The 18,763-nt window shown below is 43.5% G+C and overlaps 1 protein-coding gene across 1 annotated transcript in view; it reads left to right on the plus strand.

Annotated features, from left to right (window-relative positions):
* Window positions 1-3,066: 3,066 nt before the first annotated feature.
* The window catches only part of LOC311116406 (serine/threonine-protein phosphatase 6 regulatory ankyrin repeat subunit A-like), a gene marked incomplete at its 5' end in the record, with an annotated part of 41,499 nt that continues 25,802 nt past the window's right edge, over window positions 3,067-18,763 (plus strand). Inside the window, 8 exons of the mRNA XM_084191499.1 lie at window positions 3,067-3,154; window positions 3,591-3,733; window positions 3,969-4,181; window positions 4,569-4,647; window positions 4,839-4,953; window positions 5,222-5,368; window positions 6,802-6,870; window positions 7,204-7,344. Coding sequence (XP_084047625.1) covers window positions 3,067-3,154; window positions 3,591-3,733; window positions 3,969-4,181; window positions 4,569-4,647; window positions 4,839-4,953; window positions 5,222-5,368; window positions 6,802-6,870; window positions 7,204-7,344 — 995 coding nt within the window. The remainder of the gene's footprint in view (window positions 3,155-3,590; window positions 3,734-3,968; window positions 4,182-4,568; window positions 4,648-4,838; window positions 4,954-5,221; window positions 5,369-6,801; window positions 6,871-7,203; window positions 7,345-18,763) is intronic.

Genomic DNA, 18,763 nt, shown 5'->3' on the forward strand with positions numbered 1-18,763 from the left:
ACTTAATTGAGGGAACAGTATCATTGGCATCGGCTATATCCCTGGTGAGTGTGCATATTCACTGTCTTTATCACTGGGTCAGTGCCACTTGAAAGTCGTGTTGAAAAATATTCTGCTAATCTCTCTAGTCATATAAAGTGTAGTAGAATTGCGTGATTTTAAAATAATAAAAGGCCACATTTTTCCAGTGAAAAGAAACCTACTCCACCACCCGCTGCATTGAACAGCCTGTGATTGAGTTATATTATTAGCCTAAATTATGACTATCCAATTTACTAATCACATTAGGAATAGTCAGCTATTTTACATAAGTTCCGAGCTGGTCATGGGTGCACTTCAGCCACGCTCAAGGTCCTAAACGATATTATAACCGCGATTGATAATAGACAGTACTGTGCAGCCGTCTTCATCGACCTGGCCAAGGCTTTCGACTCTGTCAACCACCGCATTCTTATTGGCAGACTAAATAGCCTTGGTTTCTCAAATGACTGCCTCGCCTGGTTCACCAACTACTTCTCAGATAGAGTTCAGTGTGTCAAATCGGAGGGCCTGTTGTCTGGACCTATGGCAGTCTCTATGGGGGTGCCACAGGGTTCAATTCTTGGGCCGACACTTTTCTCCTTGTATATCAATGATGTCGCTCTTGCTGCTGGTGACTCTCAGATCCACCTCTACGCAGACGACACCATTTTGTATACATCTGGCCCTTCATTGGACACTGTGTTAACAAACCTCCAAACGAGCTTCAATGCCATACAACACTCCTTCAGTAGCCTCCAACTGCTCTTAAACACTAGTAAAACTAAATGTATGCTTTTCAATCGAACGCTGCTGGCAGCCGCCCACCCGACTAGAATCACCACTCTCGACGGGTCTGACCTAGAGTATGTGGACAACTACAAATACCTAGGTGTCTGGTTAGACTGTAAACTCTCCTTCCAGACTCACATAAAGAATCTCCAATCCAAAGTTAAATCTAGAATCGGCTTCCTATTTCGCAACAAAGCCTCCTTCACTCATGCTGCCAAACATGCCCTCGTAAAACGGACTATCCTACCGATCCTTGACTTCGGCGATGTCATTTACAAAATAGCCTCCAACACTCTACTCAGCAAACTGGATGTAGTCTATCACAGTGCCATCCGTTTTGTCTCCAAAGCCCCATACACTACCCACCACTGTGACCTGTACGCTCTTGTTGGCTGGTCCTCACTACATGTTCGTCGTCAAACCCACTGGCTCCAGGCCATCTATAAATCACTGCTAGGCAAATCCCTGCCTTATCTTAGCTCATTGGTCACCATAGCAGAACCCACCCGTAGTCTGCGCTCCAGCAGGTATATCTCACTGGTCATTCCCAAAGCCAACACCTCCTTTGGCCGCCATTCCTTCCAGTTCTCTGCTGCCAATGACTGGAACGAATTGCAAAAATCTCTGAAGCTGGAGACTCTTATCTCCCTCACTAACTTTAAGCATCAGTTGTCAGAGCACCTTACCGATCACTGCACCTGTACACAGCCCATCTGAAATTAGGCCACCCAACTACCTCATCCCTATATTGTTATTTATTTTGCTCTTTTGCACCCCGGTATCTCTATTTGCACATAATCTCTTGCACATCTAGCATTCCAGTGTTAATACTATTGTAATTATTTTGCACTATAGCCTATTTATTGCCTTACCTCCATAACTTGCTACATTTGCACACACTGTATATATATTTTCTGTTGTATTTTTGACTTTATGTTTTTTTACCCCATATGTAACTCTGTGTTGTTTTTATCGCACTGCTTTGCTTTATCTTGGCCAGGTCGCAGTTGTAAATGAGAACTTGTTCTCAACTGGCTTACCTGGTTAAATAAAGGTGAAAACAAAAAACAAAACAAAAATATGTTTGCAAATGTGATGATGCATGGAATGCTTGATATTTTTCATGGAGAAAATTAGCTTCCCCAAAATTGAGAGCAAGACTGGCCTAAACGCGCTAATGTTTTCCTTTGCTAATGTCCGTCCCGCCCCCCTGTCAGCTGTCAGTTTTGTCGATGACCACGTACATAAGACACGCCAATCACCGACACCTGAAGTTCCATGACCATCACAGCCCTAGTTGTATGCTTGAGTTTGTTCAGAGGAGGCTTTGAATAAAATCCGATCTGAGTGTGAAATGCCTTACTGAGGGTAAATGGAAGCTCCTCTTGTGCCCGGCTCAGCCTTATACGGTTTAAGGTACTTTACCGTATCCATTTCAGTAAGGCCAGATTGTCCAAATTCTACCCAAATATTGATGGTACATGTGACAGGTGTAAAAGCTCCTTGGTGGACTTGACCCACATGTTCTGGTCCTGTCCCCGTCTGGCAGATTATTTGTCCACTATTTAAAACCCTTTCTGAAGCATTTGATATAAAGTTGCAGCCTAGTGCAGAAATTGCTATTTTTGGAGTACCAAACAACAATCCTTCTCTGACCAATAGACAGCTAGATGCCATTGCCTTTGCCTCCCTGTTAGCCCGCAGAAGGATTTTATTGGATTGGAAATCTATCAATCCTCCCTTAGCCTCTCTTTGGCTCGAAGATCTGAAGCTGTTCCTAAAATGAGAAAAAATGAAGTTACCATTCGAGGGTCAACCAACTCATTTTATTCCTCCTGGGACCCGATGATATCCTATTTTGAACAGCTCCAAACACTTCCTCCAGATTAGTACTCTTGGCCCCACCTTGAGATTACTGCTATATAGGCCTATAAAATCACTTAATCACCTGAAATTGTTAGGCTATTACATTTTTGCTTGAAGTAACGTTGTTGTATACTTTTGTTTTGTTTTCTGACATGTAAGTCAATTACTTTCCCTTTCTTTTTAAATGTGTTTGGAGGCATTCTGGGGAGAGGGGGAGGTCAAAGGGGGACTAAAAGGGGAGAAATGTACCATGTCTTTACATGTTATCTTTCATTCATTGTGAATACAAAATATATTTTTTAAAGGGGAGGCTTTGAAGCCAGATTTAGCGGATTTTGCTGTTTAGTTTTCCTCAACCTGTGTTTTGTTTCGCTCTCCTCTCCCTGTTAGATGGTGAGGCTGCTTCTCTCCAGAGGAGCCAACATTAATGCCTTTGACAAGAAGGATCGCCGAGCAATCCACTGGGCTGCTTACATGGGTGATGAGTTTACCACATCATTTACATTCTGACTAATGTCCTTTATACCAATGAATGAATGAATGAATGGACTGTGTGTTAGTCTCACAGCTCAGCTGTATGAGCCACGTCTAGTGTGTTATTATGTCAGAATCATGTACTTAGTAGGTTGATTAGATGTTTTCAGTTGTACTAACATGATGTAGGTGTTGCTTATGGTGCTGTGTACCACTGTAAACTAATCTATCTCTCCCTCTCTCTGCCTATCTCTCTGTGTTTGTATCTCTGTTTCTCTCTTAACCCCCTTACTATCTCCCTCCCCTTCTCTCTCTCTCTCTCTCTCTCTCTCTCTCTCTCTCTCTCTCTCTCTCTCTCTCTCTCTCTCTCTCTCTCTCTCTCTCTCTCTCTCTCTCTCTCTCTCTCTCTATTTATCCCTCCCCCTCTCTCTCTACCATAGGGCACATTGAGGTGGTGAAACTTCTGGCCTCTCATGGATCAGAGGTGTCCTGTAAAGACAAGAAGGCCTACACCCCTCTCCACTCTGCAGCCTCCAGTGGAATGATCAGTGTGGTCAAGTACCTCCTGGACCTTGGAGTGGATGTGAGTCAACACGCATTCAAATGTGTAGTCACTGTTCAATTACAACTCAATGAAAATACAGAGCTCTAGTGGGTTGGCGAATGATTTCCTTTCAAGTAATGAAGAGATGGAGGTTGGAGCCAGTGTTTTGGGCCAGGGGGTTTTCAGAACCAAGTGACCTGATCAGGAATGTATTGTTTTGTTCCCCCCCCCCCCCTCTCTCTCTCCACTCTTTTCCCTCCCTTGCTCCCTCCAGATAAATGAGCCCAATGGTTACGGTAACACCCCCCTCCACGTGGCATGCTACAACGGGCAGGACGTGGTGGTGAATGAGCTGATCGAGTGCGGCGCCAACGTGAACCAGGTGAACGAGAAGGGTTTCGCCCCACTCCACTTCACGGCCGCCTTGCGCCATGGGGCGCTCTGCTTGGAGCTGCTGGTGGGCAACGGGGCCCTCGTCAACATCAAGGTGAGGAGACCGGATGACCAACACTGTGTCTGAACTAAATAACACCCTATTCCCTATGTAGTGCACTACTTTTGACCAGGGGCCCATAGAGCAAGGAGCCGTGGTGGCACTGCCTGTGTCCCAAATGGCACCCTGTTCCCTTTATAAGTACACTACTTTGGTTCAAAAAGTAGTTCACTATGAAGAGAATAGGGTGCCATTTGGGACGCACACACTGACGCAGCACATGGCTTAGTATTTGGCCCTGGTCTACATTCAAATACCAATGGAATAGGCCTAACAATGCAAACTAAATGCAATCAAGCGCTCCTCCAATACGTGTTTGATTTTGCCTGTGGTCAGCAGCACAGACTGCCGTGTGAACCATCTTTGTCTTTCTATCTGCAGAGTAAAGATGGAAAGACCCCCCTCCACATGACGGCCATCCACGGACGCTTCTCCAGATCTCAAGCCATCATCCAGAATGGTGAGTCGCTGTGAATGCTCTCAACTGAATATATATGAACCAGTAGGCTCTTCAGCATTGTCTTTAGTCTTCAAACCATGATTCACTGGCACAGAGCAATGTTACTTGCAATGTGGTTGAACATAATGCTTCATGATGCCTCTTGGGTCAAGTGGTTGACGTGTGTGTGTGTGTGTGTGTGTGTTCTGTAGGTGCTGAGATCGACTGTGAAGATAAGAATGGAAACACACCCCTGCACATCTCTGCTCGCTACGGCCACGAGTTACTCATCAATACACTCATCACGAACGGAGCTGACACAGCCAAGTGAGAACACACACAGTTTCCAGCAATAATGCAACATGCATCTGCAATTCTGTCATTGACCGAATAGCCGCTTGGAGACTATGCTCAACACATTGTGGTGTGTGGGGGGTTGATAGACAGGGCATTGCAGCATGCTGATGTGTTGATCTGCTGTGGGGTTTAATGAGGACTGTGATGTGGTGCTGTTTCCAATCTTAGCTGAATGAACTGTAAGTCGCTCTGGATAAGAGTGTCTGCTTAAAGTCTAAAATGTAAAAATGTGTTGCAGGCGAGGCGTCCATGGGATGTTCCCCCTCCACCTGGCTGCTCTCAGTGGGTTCTCTGACTGCTGTCGGAAGCTCCTCTCATCAGGCTTTGATATAGACACCCCTGACGACTTTGGAAGGACCTGTTTACATGCTGCAGCAGCTGGAGGGTGAGTGGACTGGTCCAGGCTTTACACCAAGGAATATTTAGTTCATGAACTGTAAAGCCACCAGAAAGAACAAACACATATTCACACTCTTACATTTCACATGGTTTAGCAGTATTGTTTAGAGTTATTTAAAAAATCGTATAGATCATTAGTGCGGTATCATTTCTGTATAATGTGGTTCCATGCCATGGTGGTATTGACTTGAGCTCTGGTCTAAATTGTCTTTATATCTTCTTGAAAGAGAAGCCTGCAAACTGCTCTTGCTAGTATCACTTTTTATTATTGCTTTTAGTAGCATTATAAAAACAGTGATACTAGCAAGAGCAGTGTACGGGTTTCTCTTTTCTTTCAGGTTCTCATTGTTACCATCCACCTGATAGCTCAGATGAACGAGAGCCTTTCTGAACTTGATATCTTGTTACCATCCACCTGATAGCTCAGATGTACGAGAGCCTTTCTGAACTTGATATCTTTTTACCATCCACCTGATAGCTCAGATGAACGAGAGCCTTTCTGAACTTGATATCTTGTTACCGTCCACCTGATAGCTCAGATGAACGAGAGCCTTTCTGAACTTGATATCTTGTTACCATCCACCTGATAGCTCAGATGTACGAGAGCCTTTCTGAACTTGATATCTTGTTACCATCCACCTGATAGCTCAGATGTACGAGAGCCTTTCTGAACTTGATATCTTGTTACCATCCACCTGATAGCTCAGATGTACGATAGCCTTTCTGAACTTGATATCTTGTTACCATCCACCTGATAGCTCAGATGTACGAGAGCCTTTCTAGACTTGATATCTTGTTACCATCCACCTGATAGCTCAGATGTACGAGAGCCTTTCTGAGCTTGATATCTTGTTACCATCCACCTGATAGCTCAGATGTACGAGAGCCTTTCTGAACTTGATATCTTTTTACCATCCACCTGATAGCTCAGATGAACGAGAGCCTTTCTGAACTTGATATCTTGTTACCGTCCACCTGATAGCTCAGATGAACGAGAGCCTTTCTGAACTTGATATCTTGTTACCATCCACCTGATAGCTCAGATGTACGAGAGCCTTTCTGAACTAGATATCTTGTTACCATCCACCTGATAGCTCAGATGTACGAGAGCCTTTCTGAACTTGATATCTTGTTACCATCCACCTGATAGCTCAGATGTACGAGAGCCTTTCTGAACTTGATATCTTGTTACCATCCACCTGATAGCTCAGATGTACGAGAGCCTTTCTGAACTTGATATCTTGTTACCATCCACCTGATAGCTCAGATGTACGATAGCCTTTCTGAACTTGATATCTTGTTACCATCCACCTGATAGCTCAGATGTACGAGAGCCTTTCTGAACTTGATATCTTGTTACCATCCACCTGATAGCTCAGATGTACGAGAGCCTTTCTGAACTTGATATCTTGTTACCAGGAACCTGGACTGTCTGAATCTGCTGCTCAACACAGGGGCAGACTTCAACAGAAAGGACAGCTTCGGAAGGTCTGTCTGTGGCATCAAATAACTTTCATATGTGATCTTTATGATAATGGGGAATATAGTATAGGGGCATATAGGAATTATTATGGGGAAGATTGGGCGGCAGGTAGCCTAGCGGTTAAGAGCGTTGGGTCAGTAACCGAAAGGTTGCTGGTTCGAATCCCCTAGCCGACTAGGTGAAAAATCTATGTGCCCTGCAGAAAGGCACTTAACCCTAATTGCTCCTGTAAGTCGCACTGGATAAGAGTGTCTGCTAAATGTAAAATGTAAATGTTTTACAGCTCCAATAAGCTGTTTCTGTTGTTGATGTTGAATGGTTTCTGTGCGTTCTTCTAGGAGTCCTCTGCATTATGCGGCAGCCAATTGTAACTACCAGTGTCTGTTTGCCTTGGTGGGGTCTGGGGCCAGTGTGAACGATCTGGATAAAAGGGGTTGCACCCCGCTCCACTACGCTGCTGCCTCCGACACAGACGGAAAGTACGTCTCACACCTCTCTTACTGTTGTGTGTGTTGTGGTGCCATGACCTTTCACATTTCACTGTAGTCTGGAGAGTATGTTGTGGTGCCATGACCTTTCACATTTCATTGTAGTCTGGAGAGTATGTTGTGGTGCCATGACCTTTCACATTTCACTGTAGTCTGGAGAGTATGTTGTGGTGCCATGACCTTTCACATTTCATTGTAGTCTAGAGTATGTTGTTGGTCGTGTTTGAATACATACTAGTGGTAAAATCTGCAGTGTGAAAGCTTGGCCACGTCTCCTTTGGGAAAGTGTCTCTGCTTGCTTATCTGTCTGTCTTGATGTTGGTATAATGATTAGTGAACTCTTGACCTCTGACCTCTAGGTGTCTGGAATATTTGCTGTGAAACGACGCTAACCCAGGGATCAGGGACAATCAGGGCTACAACGCAGTCCATTACGCGTCTGCGTAACAGGAAGTGGCGTTTCCTACCGAAAATGCATAAGTTTCCAAAGATCATGATTAAGGTAGGGTGCTCTGTGTTTTGAGATTACCTCTGTAAGGCAGGGCTGAAATTTACCCTACAGATTCACTACACCCCTATTGTCTCTCAGCATTAGAACAATACTGTTGTCATTGTCTTTAGGAGGTTGAGTGAGGACGCTGTAATTCAATCCTAATACACATGGGAGAGAGTCAATGGCTATGTCCCAAATGGCACCCTATTCCCTATATAGTGCACTACTTCTTACCAGCGCTCTATGGGCCCTTTTCAAAAGTAGTGCCTTATGTAGCGAATAGGGTGCCTTTTGGGATGCACACTCTGTATTTTACACAGGCTCAGTTGTCCTGATGTGTTTTGTCAACAGCTGTTCAAGACAAAAGGGGAACCGAAGAGCCACCCTAAACAGGATGCACTGCCTACCAAACGTCTCAGAGAGACTCATATTTCTCAGGGTAAGTGATAAGCATCGATAATGTCATATTGATGTATCACCCTATGACAAGCTTGTTAAAACAGTGACAACAGATACAGGCAGACGGACGGGCAGGCAGACAGACAGACAGACAGGCAGGCAGGCAGGCAGGCAGGCAGGCAGGCAGGCAGACGGACAGGCAGGCAGACGGACAGACACAAACACACACATTCATTTTCTGATTATGAAATGTTCTTATGACAGATGCTGAGTGTGAGGTTCCAGAGGTTCCATCCACTTCCCCTCCCAAGGAGGACCTGACAACCACACCGGCCCCTGCTCCCCAGGAGTCCCAGTCCCGTAAACGCCCACTCATAGTCAGGGTGTTACACGCTCTCTCCAGAGCCATCTCCAAACCATTCAGAGGAGCTTCTGGGAAGAAGAATTAGCCAAATGCCTGATTTTATTAATATTATATTTTAATCAGAGCCTTTATTTAATAAAACATTACTGCATTGATTTATGTCTATAGTAGTCTTCATGTATGTGCAAGATAACGGTAAAGTACTTCAAACCACATAGTCAAAAGTATTCATAGTGAAGTACCGTTTATGATTATTGATTGTGGAAATACACATAATACAGAAAAGTTGTTGTCACATACAAAGACAGACATAAAGGAGAACTCCGTAGACCAGTCACATTCTCAAGCCATAACTAAATCCATGAATGGATCTCCTATAAGATGACAGGAGAACATTTGTAACACTTTCTATGAATCCAGGCTCTGTCGCAGCCGGCCGCGACCGGGAGACTCATGGGCGACGCACAATTGGCCCAGCGTCGTCCAGGGTAGGGGAGGGAATGGCCGGCAGGGATGTAGCTCAGTTGATAGAGCATGGCGTTTGCAAGCAAAACCTCAAGACTTCCTTAGTATTTGATTTTGTGCACCAGCTGTTGTTTACAAATATACACAGACCGCCACCCCTTGTCTTACCGGAGTCAGCCGCTCTTTCCTGCCGATGTAGCGTATATCCCGTCAGCTGTATGTTGTCCATGTCGTCCTTCAGCCACGACTTGGTGAAACATAAGATATTACAGTTTTTAATGTCCCGTTGGTAGGATAACCGTAATCGTAGGTCTTCTAATTTATTTTCAAATGATTGAACATTGGCTAATAGGATTGATTGAAGAGGCAGTTTACTTGCTCGCCGTCGGATTCTTACAAGGCACCCTGACCTACGTCCACGATATCTCCGTCTCTTTCTCCTGCGAATGACGGGGATTTGGTCCTTGTCGGGTGTCTGTAGGATATCCTTCGCGTCCGACTCGTTGAAGAAAAAATCTTCGTCCAATATGAGGTGAGTAATCGCTATCCTGATATCCAGAAGCTCTTTCTGGTTATAAGAGACGATGACAGAAACATTATGTACAGAATAAATTACAAATAACGCGAAAAAACGCACATTATAGTACAATTGGTTAGAGGGCTGTAAAACGGCAGCCATCTTCTCCGGCGCCATCTCCCCAGATGCCTTTAAACAGCTTGGAAAATCACCCCCACAGCATGATGCTGCCACCCCCGTGCTTCACGGTTGGGAGGGTGATCTTCGACTTGCAAGCAACCCCCTTTTTCCTCCAAACATAACAATGGTCATTATGGCCAAACAGTTCTATTTTTGTTTCATCAGACCAGAGGACATTTCTCCAAAAAGTACGATCTTTGTCCCCATATGCAGTTGCAAACCGTAGTCTGGCTTTTCTATGGCGGTTTTGGAGCAGTGCCTTCTTCCTTGCTGATTGACCTTTCAGTACCTTTTGTACCTGTTTCCTCCAGCATCTTCACAAGGTCCTTTACTGTTGTTCTGGGATTTATTTGCATTTTTCGCACCAAAGTACGTTCATCTCTAGGAGACAGAACGCGTCTCCTTCCTGAGCGGTATGACGGCTGCGTGGTCCCATGGTGTTTATACTTACGTACTATTGTTTGTACAGATGAACGTGGTACCTTCAGATGTTTGGAAATTGCTCCCAAGGATGAACCATACTTGTGTACGTCTACACATTTCTTTTTTGAGGTCTTGGCTGATTTCTTTTGATTTTCCCATGATGTCAAGCAAAGTGGCACAGAGTTTGAAGGTAGGCCTGGAAATATATCCACAGGTACACCTCCAATTGACTCAAACAATGTCAATTAGCCTATCAGAAGCGTCTAAAGCCATTTTCTGGAATTTTCCAAGCTGTTTAAAGGCACAATCAACTTAGTGTATGTAAACTTCTGACCAACTGGAATTGTGATACAGTGAATTATAAGTGAAATAATCAGTCTGTTGGAAAAATTACTTGTGTCATGCACAAATTAGATGTCCTAACCGACTTGCCAAAACTATAGTTTGTTAACATGACATTTGTGGAGTTGTTGAAAAACGAGTTTTAATGACTCCAACCTAAGTGTATGTCAACTTCCGACTTCAACTGTATGTCTCCTTTACTATGTGACTAGCTCTCAGCACGTCTCAGATATCACTGGGGTAATAGAATAGGACTACACTACAAAAAGACTGAAAAGGAAATTGAAAGTGATGTCAGACAGATGACAGGAGGGATATTGTAAAGACATCAGCTCTGGGATACAAAGTCTCATCTTCTCAGAACTGGAGTCATAATATTTCACTTTACTGCTGAGGGTGCAGAGTGTTAAACACACACACGGACGGGCGGACGGACGGACGGACGGGCGGACGGACGGCTATGATGACACACCAAATGATGACCACCAGTCAGAGACCACTATGATGACACAACAAATGATGACCACCAATCAGAGACCTCTAAAATGACACACCAAATGATGACCACCAATCACAGACCACTATGATGACACACCAAATGATGACCACCAATCAGAGACCACTATGATGACACACCAAATGATGACCACCAGTCAGACACCACTATGATGACACACCAAATGATGACCACCAATCAGAGACCACTATGATGACACACCAAATGATGACCACCAATCAGAGACCACTATGATGACACACCAAATGATGACCACCAATCAGAGACCACTATGATGACACACCAAATGATGACCACCAATCAGAGACCACTATGATGACACACCAAATGATGACCACCAATCAGAGACCACTATGATGACACACCAAATGATGACCACCAATCAGAGACCACTATGATAACACACCAAATGCGTTTGATGGATCCTTTTTGTGTTCTTCTAATGCCTCTTAAGGGGACAGTAATCAAAATGTAACTGAAAGTAATCAGATTACATTACTGAGTTTGGGTAATCCAAAAGTTACGTTACTGATTACAATTTTGGACAGGCAACAAGTAACTGACATCATCTTCTGCACATCTATCACTCCAGTGTTAATACTAAATTGTAATTATTTTGCACTATGGCCTATTTATTGCCTTACCTCCATAACTTACTACATTTGCACACACTGTATATAGATTTTCTATTGTGTTATTGACTGTACATTTTGTTTATCCCATATGTAACTCTGTGTTGTTGTTGTTTTTTTATCGCACTGCTTTGCTTTATCTTGGCCAGGTCGCAGTTGTAAATGAGAACTTGTTCTCAACTGGCTTACCTGGTTAAATAAAGGTGAAATAAAACAAAAAAAAACTGTAACACACACTATATTACAAACAAACACGATGAAACACTGCCACCTAGTGCTCATTAAACAGTTTAGCGGTATGAACAGACGCACTCTTGAACCATTCTATTGTCTGGTATGGACTTTAATCTATGGATTAATCTAAAATCCAAAATCAATGTGTAATCTATGGATAAAGATCAAGTTTGAGTAAGATAGTATCTCTCTCTCTCTCTCTCTCTCTCTCTCTCTCTCTCTCTCTCTCTCTCTCTCTCTCACTCTCTCACTCTCTCTCTCTCCAGTCTATCTCTCTCCAGTCTATCTCTCTCCAGTCTCTAGAGAGAGAGAGAGAGAGAGACTGGAGAGATAGAGACTGGAGAGAGAGACAGAGAGAGAGAGAGAAAAAGAGAGAGAGAAAAATAGAGAGAGAGAGAGATGGCGAGAGAGAGAGAAAGAGAGAGAGAGAAAGAGAGAGAGAGATGGCGATTGAGAGAGAGAGAGAGAGAGAGAGAGAGAGGGAGAGAGAGAGAGAGAGAGAGATGGCAAGAGAGAGAGAGAGAGAGAGAGAGAGACTGGAGAGATAGAGACTGGAGAGAGAGACAGAGAGAGAGAGAGAAAAAGAGAGAGAGAAAAAGAGAGAGAGAGAGAGATGGCGAGAGAGAGAGAGAGAGAAAGAGAGAGAGAAAGAGAGAGAGAGATGGCGATTGAGAGAGAGAGAGAGAGAGAGAGAGAGAGGGAGAGGGAGAGAGAGAGAGAGAGAGAGAGAGAGATGCAAGAGAGAGAGAGAGAGAGAGAGAGATACTATTCAAAAAATTTCAAATAGAGCAGCAGCTAATGAAAAAATGAGTTTTTAGAGTGAAGTACATCGGAAAAAAACCAAAAGAAAACTGCAAGACTGAATAAGAGACAAAACAAGCAACAAACAAAGAAGAAAGGCTTTTGAAAAAGTAACTATTTTTCATAAAACTGTACAGTTATCTTAGCTAGCTGAATTGTTTACCAGTTGCTAAGCAGTTGCTAGGGACTCTCCTGGAAGAAGCTAGCTAGCTAACAAAGAATATCTAGTTAACTGAAGAAAAGAAAGACAAAATAAGACAAAATAAGGACAGAAGACAAATGACATCAAAGTAAAACAGTCCTCTAAAAGACACAAGAGAGAATAATACAAGAAACAACGCTTCTATTGCAACATTGTGTGAAATTGTTTACCCACCAGACATCCAGACGGAGAAAGCTAAGAAAAGTTTCAAAGGTTTGATGATGGAACAGAACCATGAATGCCTGTTTGCAGATCTTACCAGTTGCAAAACAAGAGCAAATGTAATATTTAATACCAAACAAGGGCACATATGAAAAAGGGTTATTTGCAACAATTTCCCTTTCTCAAAAAAGAGAGGCATCAGCCAAGGATGTCAGATCAGCATTTTTGAAGAAGCTGACAAGAGCAACACGTATTAAACAGTAAACTTATATAATAATGGAACTGTATTGATACAAGGCAATGATTCAAGCCTCCAGGATTTTTAGAATATGTTTGCTACCCTAAAAGCAGAAGCTAAACTCATCTCAGAAACTGAGGAAAAAGTCAATGAGGGAGATGGAGAAAAGCAGGCCCCAACGGTCTCTGTGACACAGCAAGAAGCCCTCAGTGTCCCTCTACCTACCTCACCTGCAGCAGACAAAGCCAAGGACATGCCTACGACACCAAGAACACCTGCTATGCAATGTTTCCACAACACCCTCTCTCTAATTGAAGCAGAGGTCATATAATTCAAAGAGAGGGAGGAGGACACTGTCCAGAAACTAAAAGAAGAGATGAAACAGTTCAATCAGACAAATGATGACCTCAGAGACCATCTGAGCACAACAAGAAAGGAGCTAGAACAAAGAGAGAGGTACATTGAGACCCTCAACCAGCAGCTAGTCAATATGTCCTCTGCATCTAGAGAACATGTCCACCAGCCTGGTACAACACAAGCAGAACCTGAGACCAGCATGGCCTCCACCACACAGCCTGATGACACTGCACCCGCCTACCAGTCTGCTCCAGTCCAGATCAGCCAACCAGCATCCCACTCTGCTCTAGCCCAGGTCAGCCTACCTGCTTCCCAGTCTGCTCCAGCACAGTGTGCTCCAACCCAGGTCAGCCAACCAGCAAACCAGTCTGCTCCAACCCAGGTCAGCCAACCAGCCACCCAGTCTGCTCCAGCCCAGGTCAGCCAACCAGCCTCCCAGTCTGCTCCAGCCCAGGTCAGAATACCAGTCTCCCAGTCTGCTCCAGCCCAGGTCAGAATACCAGTCTCCCAGTCTGCTCCACCCAGACAGTCACCCACAACTGCAATCCTTATTGATTCAAATGGGAAGTTCTTAGTCCAGGAAAGATTATTCCCTAGACACCAGGTGTATAAATTCTGGTGTCCTACAACTGAGAGTGCAATGCAGCTACTCAGTCAGACCAGGATTGACACCCCCGACAACGTCATCATCCACACTTCCCAGGAAAGTTGATCGAAAAAATAAATCAACAGATCACTGTGGACTGTGCCTCACTGCTCAACGGCTCACCACCCCACTCTGACATGTGAACATTTATACGATAATGTACATCTTGATCAGGACAGTATCAGAACCTTTGCCAAGGACCTAAAGGATGCAACACTTGGCAGGGACCCACACACCCATCACCTCAGCAACAGAGCCCCCCCCCCTCCCCCCCCCACTCCCCCCGCCCCACCTTCTGAAACAACAGTACCCCCACCATCCCCAAGAGAGAATAGCCAGACACGGCTTATTACAGCACAGCTCTACAAGACCAGGCCCAACACAGCACAGATTTACCAGACCAGACCCGCCTCAGGACAGCACGACCAGACCCGTCCCATCACAACACAGCTCTACTAGACCTGGCCCATCACAACACAGCTCTACTAGACCCGGCCCATCACAACACAGCTCTACTAGACCTGGCCCATCACAACACAGCACTGCCCACTACTCCAGGGTCGGGCAGAACACTGTCCTTCAGAGAAGTACACCACATGATGCAGTCCACACCATGTATCATTCAGATCATCAGCCTACATATGCTGAGGTAACCTCTGGCAAAAGACACCTAGAACTATCAGAGATTGGAGAGGTGCGCCAACTATTGCATCTAATATGCAGACTACTGGGATAAACAGACCCTTTCATTCACACGCACGCACACACGCACACACACAGACACAGGGTTGCAGATTGCTTTGTACTTATTTTTTGGGCCATTCTTATTAATTTGTTTACAACTATCCTTTATTTTAATGCCACTGGTATTTTAATAATAGTGATGTGTAATGGTGTGTGTGTGTGTATGTGTATATGTATGTATATATGTGTATGTGTATATATGTATGTATATATATATGTGTATGTGTATATGTATGTATGTACAGTGGGGAAAAAAAGTATTTAGTCAGCCACCAATTGTGCAAGTTCTCCCACTTAAAAAGATGAGAGAGGCCTGTAATTTTCATCATAGGTACACGTCAACTATGACAGACAAAATTAGAAAAAAAATCCAGAAAATCACATTGTAGGATTTTTAATGAATTTATTTGCAAATTATGGTGGAAAATAAGTATTTGGTCAATAACAAAAGTTTCTCAATACTTTGTTATATACCCTTTGTTGGCAATGACACAGGTCAAACGTTTTCTGTAAGTCTTCACAAGGTTTTCACACACTGTTGCTGGTATTTTGGCCCATTCCTCCATGCAGATCTCCTCTAGAGCAGTGATGTTTTGGGGCTGTCGCTGGGCAACACGGACTTTCAACTCCCTCCAAAGATTTTCTATGGGGTTGAGATCTGGAGACTGGCTAGGCCACTCCAGGACCTTGAAATGCTTCTTACGAACCCACTCCTTCGTTGCCCAGGCGGTGTGTTTGGGATCATTGTCATGCTGAAAGACCCAGCCACGTTTCATCTTCAATGCCCTTGCTGATGGAAGGAGGTTTTCACTCAAAATCTCACGATACATGGCCCCATTCATTCTTTCCTTTACACGGATCAGTCGTCCTGGTCCCTTTGCAGAAAAACAGCCCCAAAGCATGATGTTTCCACCCCCATGCTTCACAGTAGGTATGGTGTTCTTTGGATGCAACTCAGCATTCTTTGTCCTCCAAACACGACGAGTTGAGTTTTTACCAAAAAGTTATATTTTGGTTTCATCTGACCATATGACATTCTCCCAATCCTCTTCTGGATCATCCAAATGCACTCTAGCAAACTTCAGACGGGCCTGGATATGTACTGGCTTAAGCAGGGGGACACATCTCGCACTGCAGGATTTGAGTCCCTGGCGGCGTAGTGTGTTACTGATGGTAGGCTTTGTTACTTTGGTCCCAGCTCTCTGCAGGTCATTCACTAGGTCCCCCCGTGTGGTTCTGGGATTTTTGCTCACCGTTCTTGTGATCATTTTGACCCCACGGGGTGAGATCTTGCGTGGAGCCCCATATCGAGGGAGATTATCAGTGGTCTTGTATGTCTTCCATTTCCTAATAATTGCTCCCACAGTTGATTTCTTCAAACCAAGCTGCTTACCTATTGCAGATTCAGTCTTCCCAGCCTGGTGCAGGTCTACAATTTTGTTTCTGGTGTCCTTTGACAGCTCTTTGGTCTTGGCCATAGTGGAGTTTGGAGTGTGACTGTTTGAGGTTGTGGACAGGTGTCTTTTATACTGATAACAAGTTCAAACAGGTTCCATTAATACAGGTAACGAGTGGAGGACAGAGGAGCCTTAGTTAGTTAATCATTAGTCTAACAGTTGTTTTTCATTTTATTGTTTTCATTTATTTTATTTCTCACATTAAACAGACATTTGAGAAGGATTTGAGAAGCGAATTGCTTGCAGTTGTACCTATGACACACAGACACACTAAAGCTGTACAGTGTAGTTAGAAAAGTCAGTTTACATTATTTGCAGATGTGTTCCCTTTTATTTACAAATCGAAAAATGTAACATTTGAAATGAATGTGACAGAACAGTTAAGCCAAGAGTTCCTGTGGGAGTCTTCTCCTTCAGTCTTTTTGCCTCCTATGCCTCGTTTCCCATTAGATGGGATTTTCCCAATGCCAACTTCACCTGAGACAGCCACTATCCAGTGTCATGTGTTGCTGAATTACAGATCTCGCTATCCCAATGTCGCTGCTGTCCATGGTGCTGAAATATCCAATCTCGAGCTATTTGCATACATAGGACCATCCACACTTGACACCACACACACAAGTTAATGCTTTTTCTCTCACACACTTTTGAACATTGCACAACCTGCAACAAGACACTGAAACAACACTTAATTTCAAGTTTGTTTTTTTCTGAATAAGATGAAATCAATGTGTGGAAGGAGATTGGACAATGTATAGGCATTCCCTATAGCTGTTTTTGACTGGAGCATGATCCGATTGCTTTGTTTGAGCCAGAATGGAAATTTGGTCTGAGAAACGACGCCCATTTTAGCATGACTATTTCAGACAAAATTAACTTTATGTTATATGTAAAAATATAAATAAGGCAATGTTTATATGTCACGCCCTGGCTCTGGGGACTATGTTATGTTGAGCCAGGGTGTGTAAGTCTATGTTTGTATATCTATGTTGGCCTGAGTGACTCCCAATCAGAGGCAACGAGTGTCAGCTGGTTGTCTCTGACTGGGAGCCATATTTAACTATCGGTCTTTTCACTTTGTGTTGTGGTTTCTTGTTCCGTTAAGGTTTGTTCGTGTTGTAACCTTAGACGTCACGCATCGTTGGTTATTGTTTTGATCGTGTTGATCAGTTAATAAATATATATTATGTTCACCTTCAACGCTGCGCATTGGTCCTCTCTCGTAGACGAGCGTGACATTATATGACCCCCTTTCAAACAGTCACTTATTTATCACTTTCTTGCAGATATACAGTGCATTCAGAAAGTATTCATACCCCTTAACTTATTCCACATGTTGCTTTCTTACAGCCTGAATTCAAAATGGATTCAATTATAACATTTTCTCTCACGCAGCTACACACAATACCCCATAATGACAAATTGAAAACACGCTTTTGAAATTTTTGCAAATGTATTGGAAATTACATACAGAAATATCTCATTTACATAAGTATTCCCACCCCTGAGTCGATTAAAGCTGTGTCTTACTTGATAAATCTCCAAGAGCTTTGCACAACTGGATTGTAAAATATATGCATTATACAATATATAGACAGACATTTTTTTTTTGCCATAGGTTTTCAAGCCGAATTAAGTCAAAACTGTAACTAAGCCACTCAGAAACATTCAATGTCGTCTTGGTAAGCAACTCCAGTGAATATTTGGCCTTGTGTTTTAGGTTATTGTCCTGCTGAAGAGGGAATTTGTCTCCCAGTGTCTGTTGGAAAGCAGACTGAACCAGGTTTTCCTCTAGGAATCTGCCTGTACTTAGCTCTATGCCGTTTATTTTTATCCTAAAAAAGTATCTAGTCCTTGCCAATGACATGCATACCCATAACATGATGCAGCCACCACCATGCTTGGAAATATGAAGAGTGGTACTCAGTGATGTGTTGTGTTGGATTTGCCCCAAACATTAGGCTTTGTATTCAGGGCATTAAGTTCATTTCTTTGCCACATTATTTGCAGTTTTACTTTAGTGCCTTATTGCAAACACAATGCATGTACAGGTTTCCTTCTTTTACATTTACATTTTAGTCATTTAGCAGACGCTCTTATCCAGAGCGACTTACAGTTAGTGAGTGCATACTCTGTCAATTAGGTTAGTATTGTGGAGTAACTACAATGTTGATGATTCATCCTCAGTTTTCTCCTATCAAAGCATTAAACTTTCTAACTGTTTTAAAGTCACAATT

This window comes from Coregonus lavaretus (assembly GCF_964263955.1).
Source record: "Coregonus lavaretus genome assembly, contig: HAP1_SCAFFOLD_300, whole genome shotgun sequence".
Taxonomy (NCBI): Eukaryota; Metazoa; Chordata; class Actinopteri; order Salmoniformes; family Salmonidae; genus Coregonus; species Coregonus lavaretus.